We start from the raw sequence: 20235 nt of genomic DNA on the forward strand, positions 1-20235 counted from the left end.
AAGTTCTTCAAAAATATCAACAAAATAATGTGATGAACCTTTAATTAGATAAACTAAGATGAAAAAAGACTCAAATTACTAAAATCAGAAATAAAAATGAGGACATTACTACCAATTCTAAAGAAATAAAAAAGATTATAAGGGAGTACTATGAGCAATTGTATGCAAAAAAAACTGGATAACCTCAATGAAATAGACAAATTTATAGAAACACAAAACTTACCAAAACCAAACCATAAAGAAATAGAAAATCTGAACAGACCTATAACTAGTAAGGTGATTGAATAAGTTATCAAAACTATCCCAAAAAAGTAAGCCCTGGATCCAATGGCTTCACTGGTAAATTCTACCAAACATTTAAAGGAGAACTAACACCAATACTTCTCAAACTGTTTAAAAAGATTAAAGAGTAGGGAACACTCCCTAACTTATTCTATGAGGCTAGCATTATCCCAATATCAAAGACAGACAATTATCCTACATGAAAAGAAAATTAAAGGCCAATATCCATCTTAAACATTGGTGTAAAAATCCTCAACAAAATAGTAGCAAAGCAAATATTTAGCGGCATATTAAAAAGATCATACACCATGACTATGTGGGATTTATTACCAGAATGCAAAGATGACTTAACATATAAAAATCAAGGTAATACAATATGCTAACAGAAAAAAAGGCATGCTTATCTCAGTTGATGCAGAAAGAGTATTTGACAAAATTCAACATCCTTTCAAGAATATATTCTTTTTTTTTTTCTTTGAGACAGAGTTTCACTGTTGCGCAGGTTGAAGTACAATGGTGTGATCCCAGCTTACTGCAACCTCTGCCTCCTGGGTTCAAGTGACTCTCCTGCTCTGCCTCAGCCTCCCAAGTAGCTGAGATTACAGGCACCTGCTACCACGTCTGGCTAATTTTTGTACTTTTTCTTTAGTAGAGACATGTTGCCTAGGGTGGTCGTGAACTCCCCAACCTCAGGTGATCTGCCTGCCTTGGCCTCCCAAAGTGCTGAGATTACAGGCATGAGCCACCATGCCTGGCCTATTTTTTTGGAGAAAAAAATTCAACAAACTAGGAACATAAGAAAGATACCTAAACATAATAAAAGTTATATATGGAAAACCCACAGCAAACATACTCAATGTTGAAAGAGTAAAAGCTTTTCCCCTAAGATCAGAAACAAGGCATGGATGCCACTTTTGCCACTTCTATTTGACATAGTATTGGAAGTCCTAGTCAGAGAAATTAGGAAAAAAAAAGAAATAAAAGCCATCCAAATTGGGGAAAGCAAAAAGTAAACATCTCTGTTTGCAAATGATATGATATTTATGTAGAAAATCCTAAAGATTACTGGATTTTACACACACACATACACACACACACACACACAGAGTTAAAAAAATTCAGTAAAGTAGCAGGATACAAAGTCACACACAAAAGTCAGTTGCATTTATATATACTCACATGAACAATCTGAAAATGAAATTAAGAAAACAATTTCATTTACAGTAACATATAAAAAGAAATGAAATACTTTGAAATTAACTTAGCCAAGAAGGGGAAGGGAAAGATTTGTATAAAGAGACCTACAAAACATTGCTGAAAAAAGAATTAAACAAATATATCTCATGTTCATGGTTTGGGAGATTTAATATCATTAAGATATCAGTACTACCCAAAATGATCTACATATTCAATGCAATCCTTATCAAAATCCCAATGACTCCTTCTGCAGAAATAGACAAACTCGTCCTAAAATTCATAGGGATTTCGAAGGACCACAAATAGCTAAAACAATCCTGAAAAATATGGGGAAAAAAAGACTCACGCTTCTTGATTTCAAAACTTACTACAATACTACAGTAATCAAAACAGTCTGGTACGGGCATAGACAGACATATAGGCCAAAGGAATAGAAGAAAGAGTCCAGAAATAAAACCCAATGATTTTCAAAAAAAATTGTCAAGGCCATTTAATGGGAAAAACACAGTCTTTACAACAAACGGTGCTGGGAAGCTGGATATCCACATGCAAAATAATAAAATTGGATCTTTACCTAATGCCATATACAAAAATTAACTCAAAATGGATCCATTACCTAAATGTAAAAGCTAAAACTATAAAACTCTTACAAGAAATCATGGCAATAACTTCAAGACATTGGATCTGGCAATGATTCCAAAGGTACAAACAAATTTTAAAAAATATAATTAATAATACTGAAATATACACTTAAAATGGTTAAGATAGTAAATTTTATGTTACATAAGGTTTACAACCATAAAAATAATTTGGAGAAAATACCTCTAAGTAACCCACAGATCAAAGGGGAAGTCACAAGAGAAATAGGAAGACATTTTGTTAAATTTGTATTTAACAAAAGATTGTATTTTTAAGCAAAGTTTTATATGAAAAAAAATGAGCACTTAGAATTCCCATATATCCCCTGCCAAAGTTTCACTTCTTATTAATGTTTTACATTTGGATGGTATATTCATTAGTATTGAACCAATATTGATATATTTTTTTTAACTAAAGTCCATACTGTATTTTGGTTTTCTTAGATTTCCTTAATATCTTTTTACTGTTTCAGGAGCCCATCTAGGATAAAACATTACATTTAGTTGTCAAGTCTCCTTGGGCAACTTTTGGCTATGATGGCTTCTCAGATTTTCCTTGTTTTTGATGACCTTGTTAGGTTTGAAGAGTACTGGCCAGGTGTATTCTTCAATGCCTTACTATTGAAATTTGTCTAATTTTTTTCTCATGATTAAGACTGGGGTTATGGGTTTTCAGGAATAAGATCACAGAGGTAGAATGCCATATTTATCCATAGTATCAAGGGTATATTCTATTAACATGATGTATGACAGTTGATGGTGACCTTGATCACATGGCTGCAGTAGTGTTTATTAGGTTTCTCTACTATGCAGTTATTCTTTGTACTCCTCTGGCCATACCGTACTCTTTGAAAGAAAGTCAATATGTGCAACCCACACTTAAGAGGTGGGAAATTATGATCCACTTCCTTTAAAATTGAATATCAACATAATTTATCAGGAATTCTTCTGCATGGGAGATTTGTCTCTTCTTCCCCATTTATTAACATATTTAATCATTTATTTATATCAGTATGAACTCATGGATGATGATTTTATACTTCATACTATAATCCACTGCTACATTAGATTGTTGTTTAAATTGTTCCACCTTTTGCTGCTTAGAATGGGAAAACATTATAAATTGAATGAAAATAAAAAAAGCTCAAAATGTGTGGGATGCAACTAAAGCAGTACTTATAGGAAGATTTGTTGTATTAAATGCTTGTACTACTGTTGTCCCTCTGTATTTGCAAGGGATTGGTTCCAGGACCTCCCACGGATACCAAAATCCTCAGATGCTCAAGTCCTTTACACAAAATAGCATAGTATTTGCATACAATCTAAGCACATCCTCTCTCTCAAATACTTTAAATCATGTCTAGATTACTTATAATACCTAATACAACATAAATGCCATGTAAATAGTTGTTATACTATATTTTTAAAATTTGTAATTTTTTGTTGTTGTATTGTTATCTTTGTTCTAAAATATCTTTGATCCATAGTTGGTTGAATTTGTAGATGCAGAATCTACAGATATGGAGGGCCAGTTGTATTTATGAAAAAGAAATATATCAATAATCTAAGTTTCCACCTTAATAAATTAAGAAAAGATAAAATAAAATCCAAAGCAAGAAGGAAAAAGGAAATAATAAAGAGCAGAAATCAATGAAATTGAAAACAATGAGAAAGTAAGGGAAACTAAAAGCTAGTTCTTGGAAAATGTCAATAGAATTGATACAGTCTCTAGCCAAACTGATCAAGAAACACAGAACAAGGACACATTTTATGAAATGAAAAAAAAGAGAGGTGATCAATTAAGATAAGACATTAAAAAGTTAATGAGGGAATATTACAAACAACTCTAGTCCCATAAGTTAGACAATTTACATGAATGGGACAAATTCACTGAAAAATACAAACTGCCAAAACTCATTAAAAAAAAGAGAGACACCTAAATAGTCCTATATCAATTAAATAAATTGAATATTGTTATGGGCTGAATTGTGTCACCCCCCAAAAAATACATATGTACTAAGTCCTAACTCCCAGTAACTCTAAATGTGGCCGTATTTGGAGATAGGGTCTATAAAGAGGTGATTAAGTTAAAATGAAGTCATTAGAATAGCCCTTAATGTAATATAACTGGTATCCTTATAAGAAGAGATTAAGACACAGATATACACAGTGGGAAGACCATGTGAAGACACAGGAAAGACGACCATCTGCAAGTCAAGGAGAGAGGCTTCAGAAGAAATCAACTTTGCTGACATCTTGGTGTTGGACTGATAGCCCACAGAACCGTAAGATCCATTCTTGGATATTTTGTTATAAAAGCCCCCCTCACCAAAAAAAAAAAACAAAACTAAAAACCAACACAAATATGTATTTAGAAACTTCACAAATTCTAGGTCCAGTTGGCCTCACTGGTGAATTTTAGCAAACATTTAAGGAAGCAATACTATCAATTTTATACAAACTTTTCCAGAATATTGAAGAGGAGAAAACCCTTCCCAAATAATTTTATAAGGGAAGCATTACTCTGATACTAAAACCAGTAATAGATATCACACAAAAAAGAAAATTACAGATCAATATCTGTCACGAACATAAACACAAAAAAAGTCTTCAGGAAAATACTAGCAAATCAAATCGTAAAACATAAAAACAATATTACACCATGACAAAGTTGGGCTTATCCCAGGAATGCAAAGCAGGTAAGGTATTTGGAAATCAACCAAAGTAACTCATGATATATCAACAGGCAAAAAAAAGAAAAACTATATGATCATCTCAGTAGATGCAGAAAAAGCATTTAACAAAAGTAAGAGTCCATTCATAATAACTCCGGGAAACTAGAATAAGAGGAAGGCTCCCTTAATCTGATAAATGGCATTCACAAAAATACTACAGCTAACATTATACTTTATGATGAAAAACAGAATGCTTTCTCCCTAAAATGGAGAATCTGGAAAGGATGTCCACTCTCTTTCAACATTGAACCAAAGGTCCTAGCTAATGCAATAAGTCAATAAGTCAAAAAAAAAAAAAAAGAAGAAAGAAAAGAAATGAAAGGCATATACATTGGAAAGGTAGAAAAATAAAACTGTGTTTATTCACCAACATGAGTATCTACATAAAAAAGTTCCAAAAAATATATTTAAAAGGCCCTAGAATTAATGAGCATTTAGGAAGGTTGAAGGACACATTGGTAATACACAAAAATCAATCATATTTCTATCTACTATTAATGAACAATAGAAGTTAAAATATTTTTCATAAGTCTCATTTACAATAGCACCAAAACATATGAAATAGTAGATATAAATCTAACAAAACATATATACAATCTATATGTTAAGACTGCAAAACAAACACTGATGAAAGAAATCAATGCAGACCTAAACAGAGTGAGGAATGCTTCCATCAGGAGAAACAACAACAAATCCGTTGAACTGGAATTTGAGAATGCCACCAGGCCATTTTGGGCTCCTCATATGCTACTGAATCATCAGGGAAAGGGGGATTACTACACTGCCTACTGTGCTGGATTCTAAGTATTAAGGGGAAACTGGGCTGCTGCTATCCAATGGAGTAAGGAGGAATATGCTTGCAATGCAGGTGATCCTCTAGGGTGTGTCAAGGTGATTAAGTAAACGGAAAACTACAACCACCCAATCTAGGCAGAACTACTAATGACTTAGATCTTGAGGAATGAATGTTTGGGTCACCCTATCAGACAAGGAACCACAACCAAATGGGATGTTTGCTGAGCTGAAAGAGAATACCACACAGGTGTAAGACGGCAGTGATCAAAACCAGATACAACCACGTGACCAGCTGCATAAACAGGGATTAAATATTGTGAATTCTTTTCTTTATTGATATGCATATTATATATATATATTTTTGTTTTCTTTTAAAAATATTAAAGGGAATGTGAATCAGTTGGAAAAGAAAGAATATCACTCAAGACAAAAAAGAGGCACTTTTGGAGAAGGGGAGAGAATGTTTTCAGTTGTACAGTTGTACACAGATTAGTTTTATCACTGTAGATGCAAGCATAAGGTTGTCTTTATTTGGATATTAAGTAACTAAAACGGTGTATATAGGTGCCAGGCTGATACAGGGTGGACTGTGATAGCTTTAAAATATGTTGACAGGGCTAGGCTGGACCACTTTTCCCAGAATTCTGTTCCCTGAATGTTTCCAGCTAAAACAGGGCACAAGCGAGGTTCTCATGTCAAATCTGGAAGGTGAACACGGGGCAGCAGCTATACTGTGCTCAGATGCACCGTGGATGATCTCCTGACTCCCCTCATTCTATATGTGGAGGGAAGAACTTAAAATCACAACAGTGCCAATCCTACCTAAATGAATATAACTGGCATGTCATTCTATCTAAATTTCAAACAAGTTTACGCAGGAATGAACAAAATAATTTAAAATCACTGACGTAGCAAAAACTTGCCCAAATAGCTACAAAAATGTATTTTTTAAAAAATTAGAGGGAGGATTTTTCCTTTCCAGATATATTTAGAATGAGTAGAATCAAAACAGAATAATATACGTCCACAGGAACAAACAAGTCAATTAGTAAAAAAATTTAGAGAATACAAAAGGATCAAACACTTTTGGAAACTTAGTATGTGATAAAAGTATATATAAATTCATTTGGGAAATGTGGTTTACTTAGTCAATAGTGCTGGTATAACTGTCCAGTCATATGAAAGAAAATATAGTTTTCTATACTCCTATAATATTTAGCAATAAACTGCAGATAGATTCATGATCTAAGCAAAATAAATGAATAAAAATTCTGAAGAAAATTTAGGAGAATATTTGTATGTTTTTCCTGTAAAGAAGACCTTTTTAAACATTTTAGAAATTAAGAATGTTCATGAAAGTCTCCCTTCTTAAGGTATAGAATTGAGGGTTACAATTTATAGCACATTTGTCAGACAGACAACATGTTAAGATTTCCAACATGTGAAGAGTTCCTACAAATTAATAAGAAAAGAAAAACAATGAACAAAGTTTATAAATATGCAAATCCAAGAAGAAGTTAATAAACATATATTAAGATACTTGATCCTGGGCCGATCCTGGCTGGGCATGGTGGCTCACGCCTGTAATCCCAGCACTTTGGGAGGCCAAGCGGGGCGTGGATCACAATGTCAGGAGTTCGAGACCAGCCTGGCCAACATGGCGAAACCCAGACTCTACTAAAAATACAAAAATTAGCCGGGCATGGTGGCTAAGCTTTTGGAAAGGAATCTGGTATTGTCCATTAAAATATAAAACAAACATAAACTTTGACTTAACTATCTTACCTTAGGGAATCTAACCAAAATCAAAGTACCAGTACTTAGGAAATACGTGTAAATATATATATTGCAGAAAAAGTCAGTTGGAGAATGGGTGAATATATTATGGTATTTCCATACAATGAAATATTAGACAACTATTAATCCTATGTTAGAATATGTCTTAACCTATGTAATAATATAGTTTAAATTTTAAAAACTACGGTTGCAGAGTAATTGTAGAGTTGTAGAGCACACATCAATTTTTATTTAAACTTTAAACAGAAAATCTGTTTTTATATCTTTGTGTATTCTTAGATAAACTATTATATTGGTTGCTTCTGAATCAGGATTCAAGATGATGGGAGGAAATTATTAATTTTTTCTCTGTATCATTCTATATTGATTTTCATTAAAATATTAGCATACATTAACTTTATAATTTTTTAAAATTTTGGCTTTTAAAATATTTTATTAAATGTTAAATAGGTATAAAATAATAGTTAAGTAAAATATCTTTAAGAAAAAGAACAATACATACCCAATTTAAAACAGAACATTAGCCCCTGATGCTCCTGTGTCCCCTTCCCAGACCTCATTCCTTGTCCTCCTCCCTCAGGGAATAATCACTATTCTGAATTGTACTATCATTCCTTTTGTTTGTTTTGTTTACCCTTTATGCTGTTTTGCATATTTCACAAATTTATATAGATTACATTATTTTGTTTTAAATCTTGACTTTTTTGCTAAGACTGCATCTGGGTTTATTCATCTTCACATTAAACAAAATACAATATCTAATTCATATGTGCTGGTGTTGACAGATATCTGAGTTGTTTACAGTTGAAGTCTATTACAAACAAGCCTAGTATGGACATTCTTGCATATGTCTTCTGGTACAAAAGGGAAAGAGTTTCTCTAAGCTAAATAACCAGGAAGGGAATTGCTAGGACATACGGCATGTGCACACTAAAAAAATACCAAATTATTTTCCAAAATGGTTTCCATCAAGCCACATACTCACCAATATCAACTATTATCACATTTTTAAAAATGGAAACCATCTAGTCAGTGTAAATTATTATTTCACTATGATTTAATTTTCACTTCCCTGATTCAAAATTAGGTTGGACCACTTTTTCAGATTTTCTCTTCTGTGAAATGTTTGTTAATGTGTTTTGCCCATTTTTCTATTTGTTTATCTTTTACTTACTAATATGCAGTTTTTTATATTTTCTAGGCATTAATCCTTTGTGAGCATAGACCTCAGTAACAGACCCTAAGAGGAGCCTAACCATAGTCCTAAACTGAAACCGAAAAGGAGGGTACTAAGAAAGAAAAAAGCAGTGTCTATCTACTTTTCTCTAGGAACTGGCCTTACTCTAACAGCTAAGACGTGGTATTACCTGTTTGCAAAGGAATGTGTTCTTATTTTTATTTTAAAAATATATTTATATTCAAAATTCCACTTCTGCCTAAATACAGAAAGCTAGTATGAGCATCACTCATACCCTAACAATATACACAAGTTGAAAAAAAAAACACTAAATCAAAATTTTATTGAACCCATCAGAGAGCTGAGGTTGCAGGGCAACCAAGTAGTCTGAAATCTAAGGAAAGACAGACTCTCCTAAGGAGTGACAGGACATGAACACTGGCTCCCTGTGGTAGTTCAAGGGAGAAAGAGATACCAGGCACTATACAAGTGGGAAAGAAGTATTCAGACATAAAATGTAATGCACTGCTGATAGCTGGATGTGGGCCAGTGTGACAGTACAGAACAGCATAAAGCCACAGACACAAAAAGAACCTGCACACATTCACAGACTCAAATTCACAGACCTCCAACAGGTGCTCATAAGAAAGACTGAGAGCAGAGCAGGAAACGGAAAGAACCATTCCCTCAGAAGGGTAGGCTTGGAGGAGGGGAGCTACTGTCATGGTCGAAAATGCGTAAAGCCCCACTTATACCTATTTCTCCCAGAACAAAAGCCTTACACTGCAGGAGGAGGAGCAGCAATGCCTGCTGTGTATAAGTGTAGATCCACTGCAGTTGGGAACAGAGCAAACAAAACCCATCTATTCCTAGAGAAGGTGCAGAAAACAGTCCTAAGCCCAGGATTTGATGCCATTATTATTACAAAACTCCTACCACTACTCTAAGTGAAGGGGAGGAAACCTTCTCCACTGTAGACTTGCCAAAGGTGTCAGGCAGAATCTGGATGCCATGAGAAGGGGTAGTATCACTGACCAAGCCTGTCACTGAGGGCCAGGGACAGAGGACCTGCCCAAGGCTGAGAATGGAATAGGACAACAAAGAATGACTTGGCCCTCCCTCCCCAGGCAAGCAAGCACCAGTCTACTACTGGAAGATGGGCAGGAGAAGGAGAGAGAGCCCTTCTAAAGCACAGGCACACAAGGAAGGCCTAAAGCTGAGGACAAAACAGGAAGAGGCCAAAAATAAAAACTCCTTAGCACCCCAGCTGCCACCCTGCGCACAAGCTAAATCCTAAGGAATTCTAAGCCAATGGTTCACTATAGGTAATGAGAGCAACACAAAACCGAAACCCAGCTCATGTCGTAAATGGCCTACCAGAGGAATAGGAATGACTATTTCTAGGCATAAATTATATTTACTTTAGTCTCTTTTTTTCTACACCCAGTACCAACACTCAATCAGATATAAAGACACATAATGAAGCTGCAGCAGCTGCAACAACAGAAGCCAGTGTCAAAAAGCAAAGCAATCACAGAAAAAAATATCAGCAACAACCCATCTGTCAGAGTTATCCAACAGGGAATTTTAAATAACTATCATTAACATGTTAAGCTCTATGAAAAATGCAAACAAAACCCATTAACAACAGAGACGGAATCTGTAAGAAAGTGTCAAATGGAAATGTCGTACATAAAAAACACTGTAAGCCTTCAATGGGTTCATTAGTAGACTCGACACAACCAAGAAAGGAATCAGTAAACTTGAAGACAGGTTGACAGAAATTACCTAACTGAAATACAAAGAGTAAAAAGAGTAGGAGAAAAAAAAGTAAAAAGCAACCAATAACGTTAGTACAGCTTCTTTGGAATACAGTTTGTCTGTTATACATTTATGACCCAGCAATCCCACTCCTAGATATTTACCTTAAAGTAATGGAAACTTATGTTTACACAAAGTTTGTGAATATCTGTAGTACTTTTATCCATAATTGCCAAAATCTGGAAACAACCCAGTGTCCTTCAACTGGTGAATGGAATACTATTCAATAAAAAAGAAATTAAATACTGATAAATGCAATGACACAGATGAATATCAAAAGAATTATGCTAAGTGAAAGAAATTGGACTCAAAATGCTACATATTTATTATTCCATTTATATAATACCTTGAAAAAGACAAAAGTAAAGAGAATGAAAATAGATTACTGGTTGCGAGGCACTGGTGGTAGGGTTAAGGGTTAAGTACAAAAAAATACAAGAGAAATTTGGGGGGAGATAGAAATGTACTATACCTTGATTGTGGTGGTAAACCTTGGTCAAACCTCATAGAAACGTATGCTAAAAGGGTGAATTTTACTGTATGCCTCAGTTTAATTAAGCATGTTTTAATTAATTAAAAATTATGCCTCATTTTATAAAAGCATATTCTTATAAACTATTTTTGTATGAGATCTGCATTTTAATAATTGCATAATGCAATATTTTCTTAATTGGGTTTGATATTTTTCAAATAAAGTCATTAGAGAAGATGTTTCCAACATTTGATGGGATGTTGGTTATGGATCACCTCTAAGATCCTCTCCAACTCCAAGGTTTTTGAGGTGTGCCTGTGATCCCCCAAGTTTACAAGCACAAATTTTATATATATATATATATATATACACACATACACATATATGTTAAGTATATATTCATAGTTCTAATTATGTTTATATTATATATACATGTAAATACGTATACACAAAAAGTTCTGAAATATTCTTCAGTGTTATAATTTATTATACATATTTGTTATTTTCTTTTTTCCCACTATAAACATGTGATAATTTGTAATCCAAAAGTGTTATTATTTTACTTACAAAGCATATATTGTGCAACAAATTTTTAAAAAGGAAATAAGGAAGCAGGTTGTTATTTTTCAAATCTATAAAATACCTAGCTTTAAAAAAATGGATTTTACTAAACTGACATATTTAATACTTTAAAATACTTGAAGAAAGGATAGAAATTAGCCATTTTGAATATGGGGTGTGGAGCTTTTTTTTAATTGCATTTTTTTATTTTTAAAAGAAAATCCTAGAAAACCATATTTTCCTATTTTTTGAAGTTTTCCCTAGCTCTTTCCTTCATTTGTATTAGAAATATCTTTGTGCATATCTCTAAAATAGAGCCTCAACTTGCTACTACAAATAGGATGATGTCATACCAGAAAGTAGAGGGGAGAGAGCCTGTGAGGGCCCTGCAGGCTCCTCATCCTCACTGCTCCACCTGTCTCTTCTGAAGGGGCCTCTGGCTGTCCACACGCTGGGATCACTGCCACTAGAAAAGAAATGTATATATTTGCCCATGGTTTCAAAGAATATATACATTTGAGAAATACTTTCTAATCATCTTTATTGATTATTTGACATTCACTTCCATTTCAATTCAGCCACCCACTCCCATTGTCATCACCTGAAACTGGTCCACTTGTGAGATAATTCCCAAATCCCAATGTCTGACCACAAACTCCATCTCCTCCCACTACTTTTACCTTGCAAACTAGTCGCCTCAGATCCATCCGCTTATTTACCTTCTCCCCTCCTTTACCTAGGCTGTGGGAGGGAAGTACTCAGGTCACTGGGCTTTCTAATATCGGCAGAGAGCCGTTTGGAAAACACCAGCATGTCCCTGGTTGGCTTCCTGTACCACTCTTCCATGGCAGCTAATTCCAAGCCACCATCTTGTTATAGTCCTTATCTTAATACTCTCTCTGACTTAGTACAAATGTAACTTCTTCTAGAAAATGCAAGCCAGAAAATAGAAATTCTTTCAATTTCTTATCTTTTAAAACATTTACTTAGATGGATCAATGTCTTTCTTATTCCTTGCTTTCTGCCTGTTCAAAATTCATCCTTCTGTGTTCTAACCTGATTCCTTCTGCCTCCTCTAAGGTACTTTTCTATAACTTATTTTGTTTAACATATCATGAATCTCTCCCTATGTACAAATTCTTTCATGTCATAAGAATACTCAATTTTCTGTATCTTAAAAATAGGAAATGCTTTAAACTCTGTCTAGCTACTAATTGTTAACAGATTTTTCAAATACTAGCCCATACCCACTTTCTGTTTCCTTTGCAACATCTCCATACTCAACTGACTTGCTAATACTATTAACTTGGCTCTTGCTGCACTTTCATTTGCAACCCTACCTAGCAAAATCCTCCTAATTTGACTTCTGCATCTAATCTTCAATGTTTAGAGAAAATTCTTCCTAAAATACAAACTTAATTACACCTGCCCACCAATATCAGGATAAATCAAGGCCCCTTATCAGACACCTAAGTTTAGGATAATGGCCAGGTGGCCTCTGTCTACTTTTTCATCACCATCTCCACTGATTTCCTACATGCACTGTATGCTTTAACCTTAGCAAAATAAATGCCTTTTTCTTTTACTTCTGTAAGGAATTTCGGGTTCCTTACTCTTTTCTCCTTCTCATTTTTTTCTTGGATTACTGTAAACATTTAATTAATCTCCACTGACTGCCACTTCCAGCTATCCTCACCTTGCCACCAGCATTCCTCCTTCTAGTTGGATAAATAGATAGTTGCATGAATAAAAAAAAAAAAGACCCTCCATGTGCATCCTTTTCATTTTAACAGACTGAATAAAATGTATACTCAGCTCCACATATATGGCATTACTTCCCACTCCAGCCCACGCTGTATTTTGGGCTCCACCTCTCAACTTCTCCAGCTTCCTGGCATTCCACCTCACACACACCCTACGACTCTTGGCACCTAATATTTCTCCCCATTAGTAAGATATTTTCACAACTCCTTACCCTCGCTCAAACTTCTTCTTCTTGCCTGAAATGTTCTTCTCTTTTTCACCTGCTAGGTTTCTATTTAATTAAATCCTAAATTCAACCAAAATATCTTTTCTTCAAAGAAGCTTGTGGGAAACCTCCGTCATGCATAGTCAATCTTCTGTACCCACAATCTTTGGATTTTTACTCTAAAATAATATTTACTACATTGTACATCAATTTGTCTTTTATATGTCTGTTTCCCTAATTAAACTGTGAACTAAAGAGCAAAAAATATATAGTAGTTTGTATTTGTGTACAGTGCTTAGCATATCATAGAATCTCAAAATGTCTTTGGAATTACTATTATTTGTTTAATGCACTTCTGAAAGTTGTACATATAAATTTCATACAATACACATACAAAAACACATAATATAAAGAATATACATATTCTTATACAGTGCTATTCCAGCGAGGGTAGCTAATATTACTGATAAACCTCTAAGAAAATATGGCTTAACAAAATGTTTCCTCATTTGATGCTTTTGCTTATAACACCTAAATTTGAACATTTTGTAAGCATGAAAACATGTTTCTTTGTTTTCGTAATGGAAATTTACTGTTCTTCAGGTACTTTAAATTTTTAAAATATATACTATCAGAAATTCACCATACTAACAATCCTATTGTTTATACCATATAATTTTCTTTCTGAAAATAGATTACATTTCTAATAAAATTTAGTGCTGTACCGTGAGCTTCATGCTACCTCAAGTACACTGACCACTTCAAAAGCTCCAAGCATATTTGCAAAAGCTTTGACGCCATGTAACTATTGAGAAGATAGAGAAATCGAATCCTTCAAGAATACTTTTATCTTATGTTAATTACCATATTTAAGAGATCATAAACATATTCCTAAGAAAGCTAAATCAAGTTTATAAAAAGCTATATCTTGAAAAATTAAACATTTGAGGGCCATTATTCACTGTCTCCATGCAGAGGGCTAGCTATGAATATAAGTAGCATAAACAGAAAACTCACTAAATAAGCATATTAGTTATACCTTTCTGAAGGCTCTTCAAAAACATCCTCATAATCATTATGTGGGAAATTCCGAAGACAAAGTTTTACCTTCTCTGAGTTAACTTTATTTTCAAAAACCTACAGACATAAGAAAGGAAAGAAATTATAGCCCTGGTTTTAGAAAAATATGGTTTAAAAGAAATGTGATTTCGATAGCTACTTAAGAAGAGCAAAAAGATTTGCAATAATGGAATTATAACCACAATCACAGAGTATAATGTCTGCTCCTAGAAAATCACTTAATTGTATATCTCCCTATTAAATATTTTCCAATCTGTCAAAACAGTGTAGAGTACTATGTAAAGAGAAGTTATTTATATTGAATTGCTCAAGTGATTTTTCAAAACTAAATTTTTAAAAAGCTTCATTTGAGAAAAAATAGATTTATTACTTCAGCCCAGAAGAAATTTTCTTATAAGTGTTTACCATGTTTTGTTTACTGTGAATATAAAATTCCTGCCACTATATCTATCTTTACTTTAGTACTTGCACCATCTAATCTACTAATTCTAAGTATTTCTCCACATTCCACTGCCCAATTTAGCACTGGAGAGACTTCAGTCTTGATAACTCGCAGTGCCAGTGCCCCAGCCACCATATACATCTTTCCTTCCTTCCTTGTCTAATACTGTCTTGCCATACTTGGCCTTCTATTTTCTCGAGAACATCTTTTGAATCAGCTGATCAAATCTCATTCACACACAGAAATAACTTTAGGACTATTATTGAAATTAAGTAATATGAATTTTTTAATTTAAATTGGAAATAAGTGATATATTTATATAGTAAGTATCATTATCCACTAATATGATATAGCTATCCAGCAAAAAACATTATAAAATATTCTCAATAAAGACAATGTATACCTTTTCTTAGATTTACTCCTAAACACTTTAAGTGGCACAATTGTAAATGTAATGTCATAGATTAGACCTTTTATTTGCTACACACTGCTCAATCCACAAACCACATGTTTTTACATCTAGTATTTTTGTGTACATTCCATTCTAAATACTTTAAACTTCCATTATGATTTCTTCTTTGACTAATGAGTTTGTTAGTGTTTGCTTGGTGTATATTTAATTTTTACTTTAAAATCACAGGAAAACGTCCACCTAAGATTCCTTCTCATTAAACTATGTAGCTACAATACATGAAATGAAGTGAGCTTCACAGAGTTGGACTAGTTTTGAAATCAGCACTGATTGGTAAATCCCTAAAAATTAATTTCAGGATAATTAAAATTGAAATGTAGAAAGTGTGGCTCCAGTGGGATGGAGGAAAAGAAGTGGGACACATGCTATTACACAACATGATCCCACTTCCGTCCTATGAGACATGCTTAAAAGTCATTTGAATATAATTCATTTACTTAGAAAAAGTGACATCTGGAAGTCCTAACACAATTTAAACCTGAGACATGTTTCAAGTCATGGTTCAAAATCAAATTGATTATATTTATTTTTTAAAGAAGCAAACTGTTCCAGATGGCTGCAATTCAAATTTAAGGCTGACTAACATATGTCTGATTGAGTGAAATGTGACTTTGCTAACAATACCAAGAACTAACAAGGAGAGATATGATAAATTATCAAGATGGCAGGACTTTTGGAGATTGCTCACAGAATCAAATTAATATCAAATTTTTTAAATGTTAGAAAATGTTTTCTGAGGAGCCTAAGTTAGCTTTTCTGTACTCCATGCAGCAAGGATTTATGAGGACAAAGTGAAAACACTAACACAGATAGGAGCCTGGTTTCTAGTCTGTGATTCAAGAGTTATATGATCATAGACAAATTGCTTCAGCTTTCACCTCTAAAATGAGTGCTGGCATAAAAATGTCTTTAACAGGCCAGGCGTAGTGGCTTATGCCTATAATCCCAGCACTTTGGGAGGCCAAGACGGGGGATCACTTGAGGCCAGGAGCTCAAGACCAGCCTGGCCAACATGGTAAAACCCTGTCTCTACCAAAAATCCAAAAAATAAATTAGCCTGTCTCAAAAATAAATTATTTATGCTCCAAATCTAACCAACTTCAAGTCTATGAGTCTAGACAATTTCTAGGGGACAGCATTATATCTGAAAGGACATAAAAATGGCTACAGTATCAAATTGTTTCATGAAATATAAGAAAAGCAAGTTCTAATAAAATCAGGTAATTTTCCCAACACTCTAAAAACCATCCAGGAATGTTCTAAGATCCTTTTTTCTGAAAGGAAACTTTAAAGCATATCAGAATTGATCCTAAATAGGCCAAGCTATAACTTAGCAAAAAAAAAACAAAAAAAAAAACCCAAAGTAAAAACATAAACAAAATCACAAAATGTGCTCAGTTCTAGAAGAAGTCAAATAAGACCATAAGACCATATAAAGGATATACTTGGGCCATTCTGTGAAGGTGCTCCCTTTCAAATCGTCTCTGCTTCAAAGAGAAAACTATTCTGATCAGAGAAAAGAATCAAGAGTGAGTGGAGAGCCCAACACGGCACTAACAGCCAGAGATTCCCAGCCAAAGATGTGATGGTAGCCTTGATGTGGCCAACTTAAGTACAGCAGAGAATGGACAGGAGATAATAACCAAGTTACAATGCTATTCTTAAAAGTTGCACTCCTGCCCACCTGAGGTGGAGGTGGCAATTGAACGGGGGAAGTGGTAGAAGCAGTTTTAGGTCTATGTACTGACTTTATCTGTATTACTCCTGTAACTTACAGGAAATGAGCACAAGGCCAGCATCATCATGGCAGTTCCAAAGCTCCAGTTGACTAGGTAAGAGAAAAAAAATGCAAAGCACCCACCAGACTAAAATGCATTTTCCTTTTTTTGTGCTCTAACCCTAGCACTATCTCCACAAATGGGGTAATGTGTTGAAGTAAGAGGTTTTGTCACAGACTTGTCACAGCCCTCTACTTTCCACAGTTCGGAGACACGCAATCATGCTGTCTCAAACAATGAAAAAGTCCACAATCAATACATCTAAAGGTGCTTCATACTTCATGTGACATTTATTTTGTATCTTCATTAGTAACACAAAACTAGTGCCTGTAAAATTTCCAGAGTAGCATTAGAAAATGCAATTCATTAGAAACTTTGCAAAAAGTTCCACTCTTTCAAATCCCCATTTTGGTCATTGTCAACACTACAGTGACAAAGAATTAAGAAATCATTTTGGTGAGAACCAAATAGATACCCATTTCCCAGAGACCACAGTCAGCAATTTAGGTATTAGCCAAAATTAGTAGAGATCCCTCTCCTTTTAGTCTTACCTTTGATCTAGGTGTGTTTTTCTGACTTGATGAAGGCACAGTCTCCCTGAAATTCAAGTCTTCTGCTTCAGAGTCATTTCCCTCATAATCTTTTGCTGAACAAAGGCGGGGGGAAAAACTGATCAAATAGAAAACACTACACAGAAGGAAAAATGGAGCCTTAATGAGAAAAAACAAGCTACACGAGAGGAATTTTCATCTACTTTTCCTGTTTTCCAAACACCCCATCTTTATCTCCTATGGTAATCATCTCTTTCCCCACTGCTTTGAAAAAATCAACATAGCAAAGCTGATCCTTCTTCTAGGATTATCCTCAGGGAGTTGACTTTTGAGCAGTTCCCTTGTTCCTCATTGCCATATTATTCAAGAAAGTACTCTCAAGTAAATCCTAGATATTTACAACCTGCAGAATCTATGCATTGGGATCTACAGAATACAGTCTTCTGTGTTTCAGAGTCTATTTCTTGAATAAAGAATACTGTGTTACAAAAGTCACACTTTAACTTCTTGTGTTATTTATAATTCATAAGTTAGCAATATGTTAAATTACATAGAAAATTGTTTTTGGCTTTGTTGAATAATGTAATATGAATCATCCCAAGGAAACTCTGGGTTTCTTATATGATTATTCCTAATTTACTGTGTTAATTTTACTGCACAGACTCTTTCAGATAAGAAGCCAAGAGAGAAAATTTTCTCTGATCTCAGTATTAAGCACTCAGAGTCCTGTTTCTCATACCATGGGAGCCTTAAATATTATAATTTAGAAATTCTGTGGCACGGCATATTACAAAATCAATAAAAATATAGTAGACAAGTACTATGGAAATGAAAAAGTGTGTTCCTGAATGTGTGTTAAAAAGGAAATCTAATAGAAATTATGAACCTTTATAACACATGAATTAATTTTATAAATTAAAACATTAAGAAATATCAATGAAGGGATGGCATATCAAAACTAATGTGAAGTAGCTAAATGAGTATTTAGATAGAGGGAAAATGTATAGGTTTAAATGTGTTTATAAAAAAGGCAGAAAAAAAGCTGATATAAACGAGTTTTGTATTCAATCATAGAAGACAAAGAAAAACCGAGGAAACCCAGAGAAACTACAAAGGAGAAAATCATAAAGAAAAATATAATAACAGAAAATAAGCCTAAAGAATAATCAGCAAAATCCAATAAACTAGTTCTTTGAAAAAAAAAAAACTTAAAAATACACAACCCTCTTTCACTACAAATCAATGGAGAGTAAGTGCACAAATAATATTAAAAATGAAAAAGGATCACTTCTCGGCCTTTTGGCTAAGATCAAGTGTGAAAATGAGAAAGGGCACAGCTACAGATGCAATTCTCATTTTTAAACGTAATAAGCAAATACTATGAGAAACTTTAGGGAAATCTGATGAAATGGAAACTTTTATAAGAGAATTATAAGTTATGAAAATTTACTCCAGAAGATATAGAAAGCCTAAATAGTGTAATAACCATTTAAAAAGCCAAACCAATAATCAAAAATATCACTCCCAAGAGGAAAAAGCATCTGGGCCCAAACAGATTTCCAGATGGGATTTTATCAGACTTTCAATGAACAAAAATCTCTCATGCAAACGGTTTTGAAATTCTGCAAACCTAGGAAGGAGCTTCAAGTGCTAGAAAAAAAAATTAACAGAAAAAAAGTCTATAAGAATTATAAACAGGCAACTCATAGAAGGCAACTTACAGGCCAATAATGTATTTTTAAAAAGTCCAGCCTCACCTGACAAACAAAAAATGAAAAGTAAAACAACCTACAATTGACTTTCATTTATGCTTATGAGAGATTTACTGTAATAGGACTTAACCACAACCAACCAGAAAATAGGACAAAATATATAAAACAATAATTTTCAGACCTTAAACAACAGACTGTGATCCCAGAGAGAAGGGGGTGAGCCTTCTGGTTGCCCCAGATTATGGCCTCCAGGAGTTTGCAGGCTATAGCTCAGGAAAGGAATCAAAGAGTCCAATGATTCTTCTCCAAGTTGAGAAGAAAAAGATGAAAGTTAGGAGAGGCTTGAGGCAGCCAGAATTTGTAGGGCAGAGCACCAGGGAGGAGGGAGCTATACAGAACAAGAGAAGTCTAAGTAGCTGCAAAGAAACCCTCTCATGTCCTTTGCAGAATATGGATATGCTTATATGAAAGAGGACAATCTCTGACACTCAGGAAGGACCACCGGAAAGTAGCAAGCCACACAACTCCTAGGAACAGTTCATATAAGCCAGAATGAGGAGACCCTGTAATACAGGGGGCATTGAGGATAGGGCACAGAAGAGATACCTCTTAGTAGTAAAACTATCCTTGGAACAGAAGCTCCTTAGGGCCACCTATAAAAAAGGTGAAGAGCAAGCCTCAGACAGGATCAGGTTAAACTTCAAGTAACATAACTACAAGGCAGAAAAACACAACATTCTTTAAAGAGAAATCAAG

At 34.2% G+C, this 20235-nt stretch overlaps 1 protein-coding gene across 45 annotated transcripts in view; it reads right to left on the reverse strand.

Annotated features, from left to right (window-relative positions):
- PTPN20 (protein tyrosine phosphatase non-receptor type 20) overlaps window positions 1–20235 on the reverse strand; it is a 91660-nt gene that overhangs the window by 44714 nt on the left and 26711 nt on the right. For 17 of the 45 annotated variants that reach the window (XM_030797899.1, XM_030797909.1, XM_030797891.1 and 14 more), the window contains 3 exons: window positions 17768–17862; window positions 14484–14581; window positions 11829–11941 (listed from right to left, as the gene is read on the reverse strand). The exons of 7 other annotated variants lie outside the window; for them this stretch is intronic. In XM_030797899.1, coding sequence (XP_030653759.1) covers window positions 11829–11941; window positions 14484–14581; window positions 17768–17862 — 306 coding nt within the window. Of the gene's footprint in view, window positions 1–10546; window positions 10662–11828; window positions 11942–14483; window positions 14582–17767; window positions 17904–20235 lie in introns of all 45 variants that reach the window. 21 more of the 45 variants (XM_030797912.1, XM_030797911.1, XM_030797893.1 and 18 more) reach the window with 4 other exon arrangements.

The sequence above is a fragment of the Nomascus leucogenys genome, chromosome 18 (genome assembly GCF_006542625.1).
Source record: "Nomascus leucogenys isolate Asia chromosome 18, Asia_NLE_v1, whole genome shotgun sequence".
Classification (NCBI taxonomy): Eukaryota; Metazoa; Chordata; class Mammalia; order Primates; family Hylobatidae; genus Nomascus; species Nomascus leucogenys.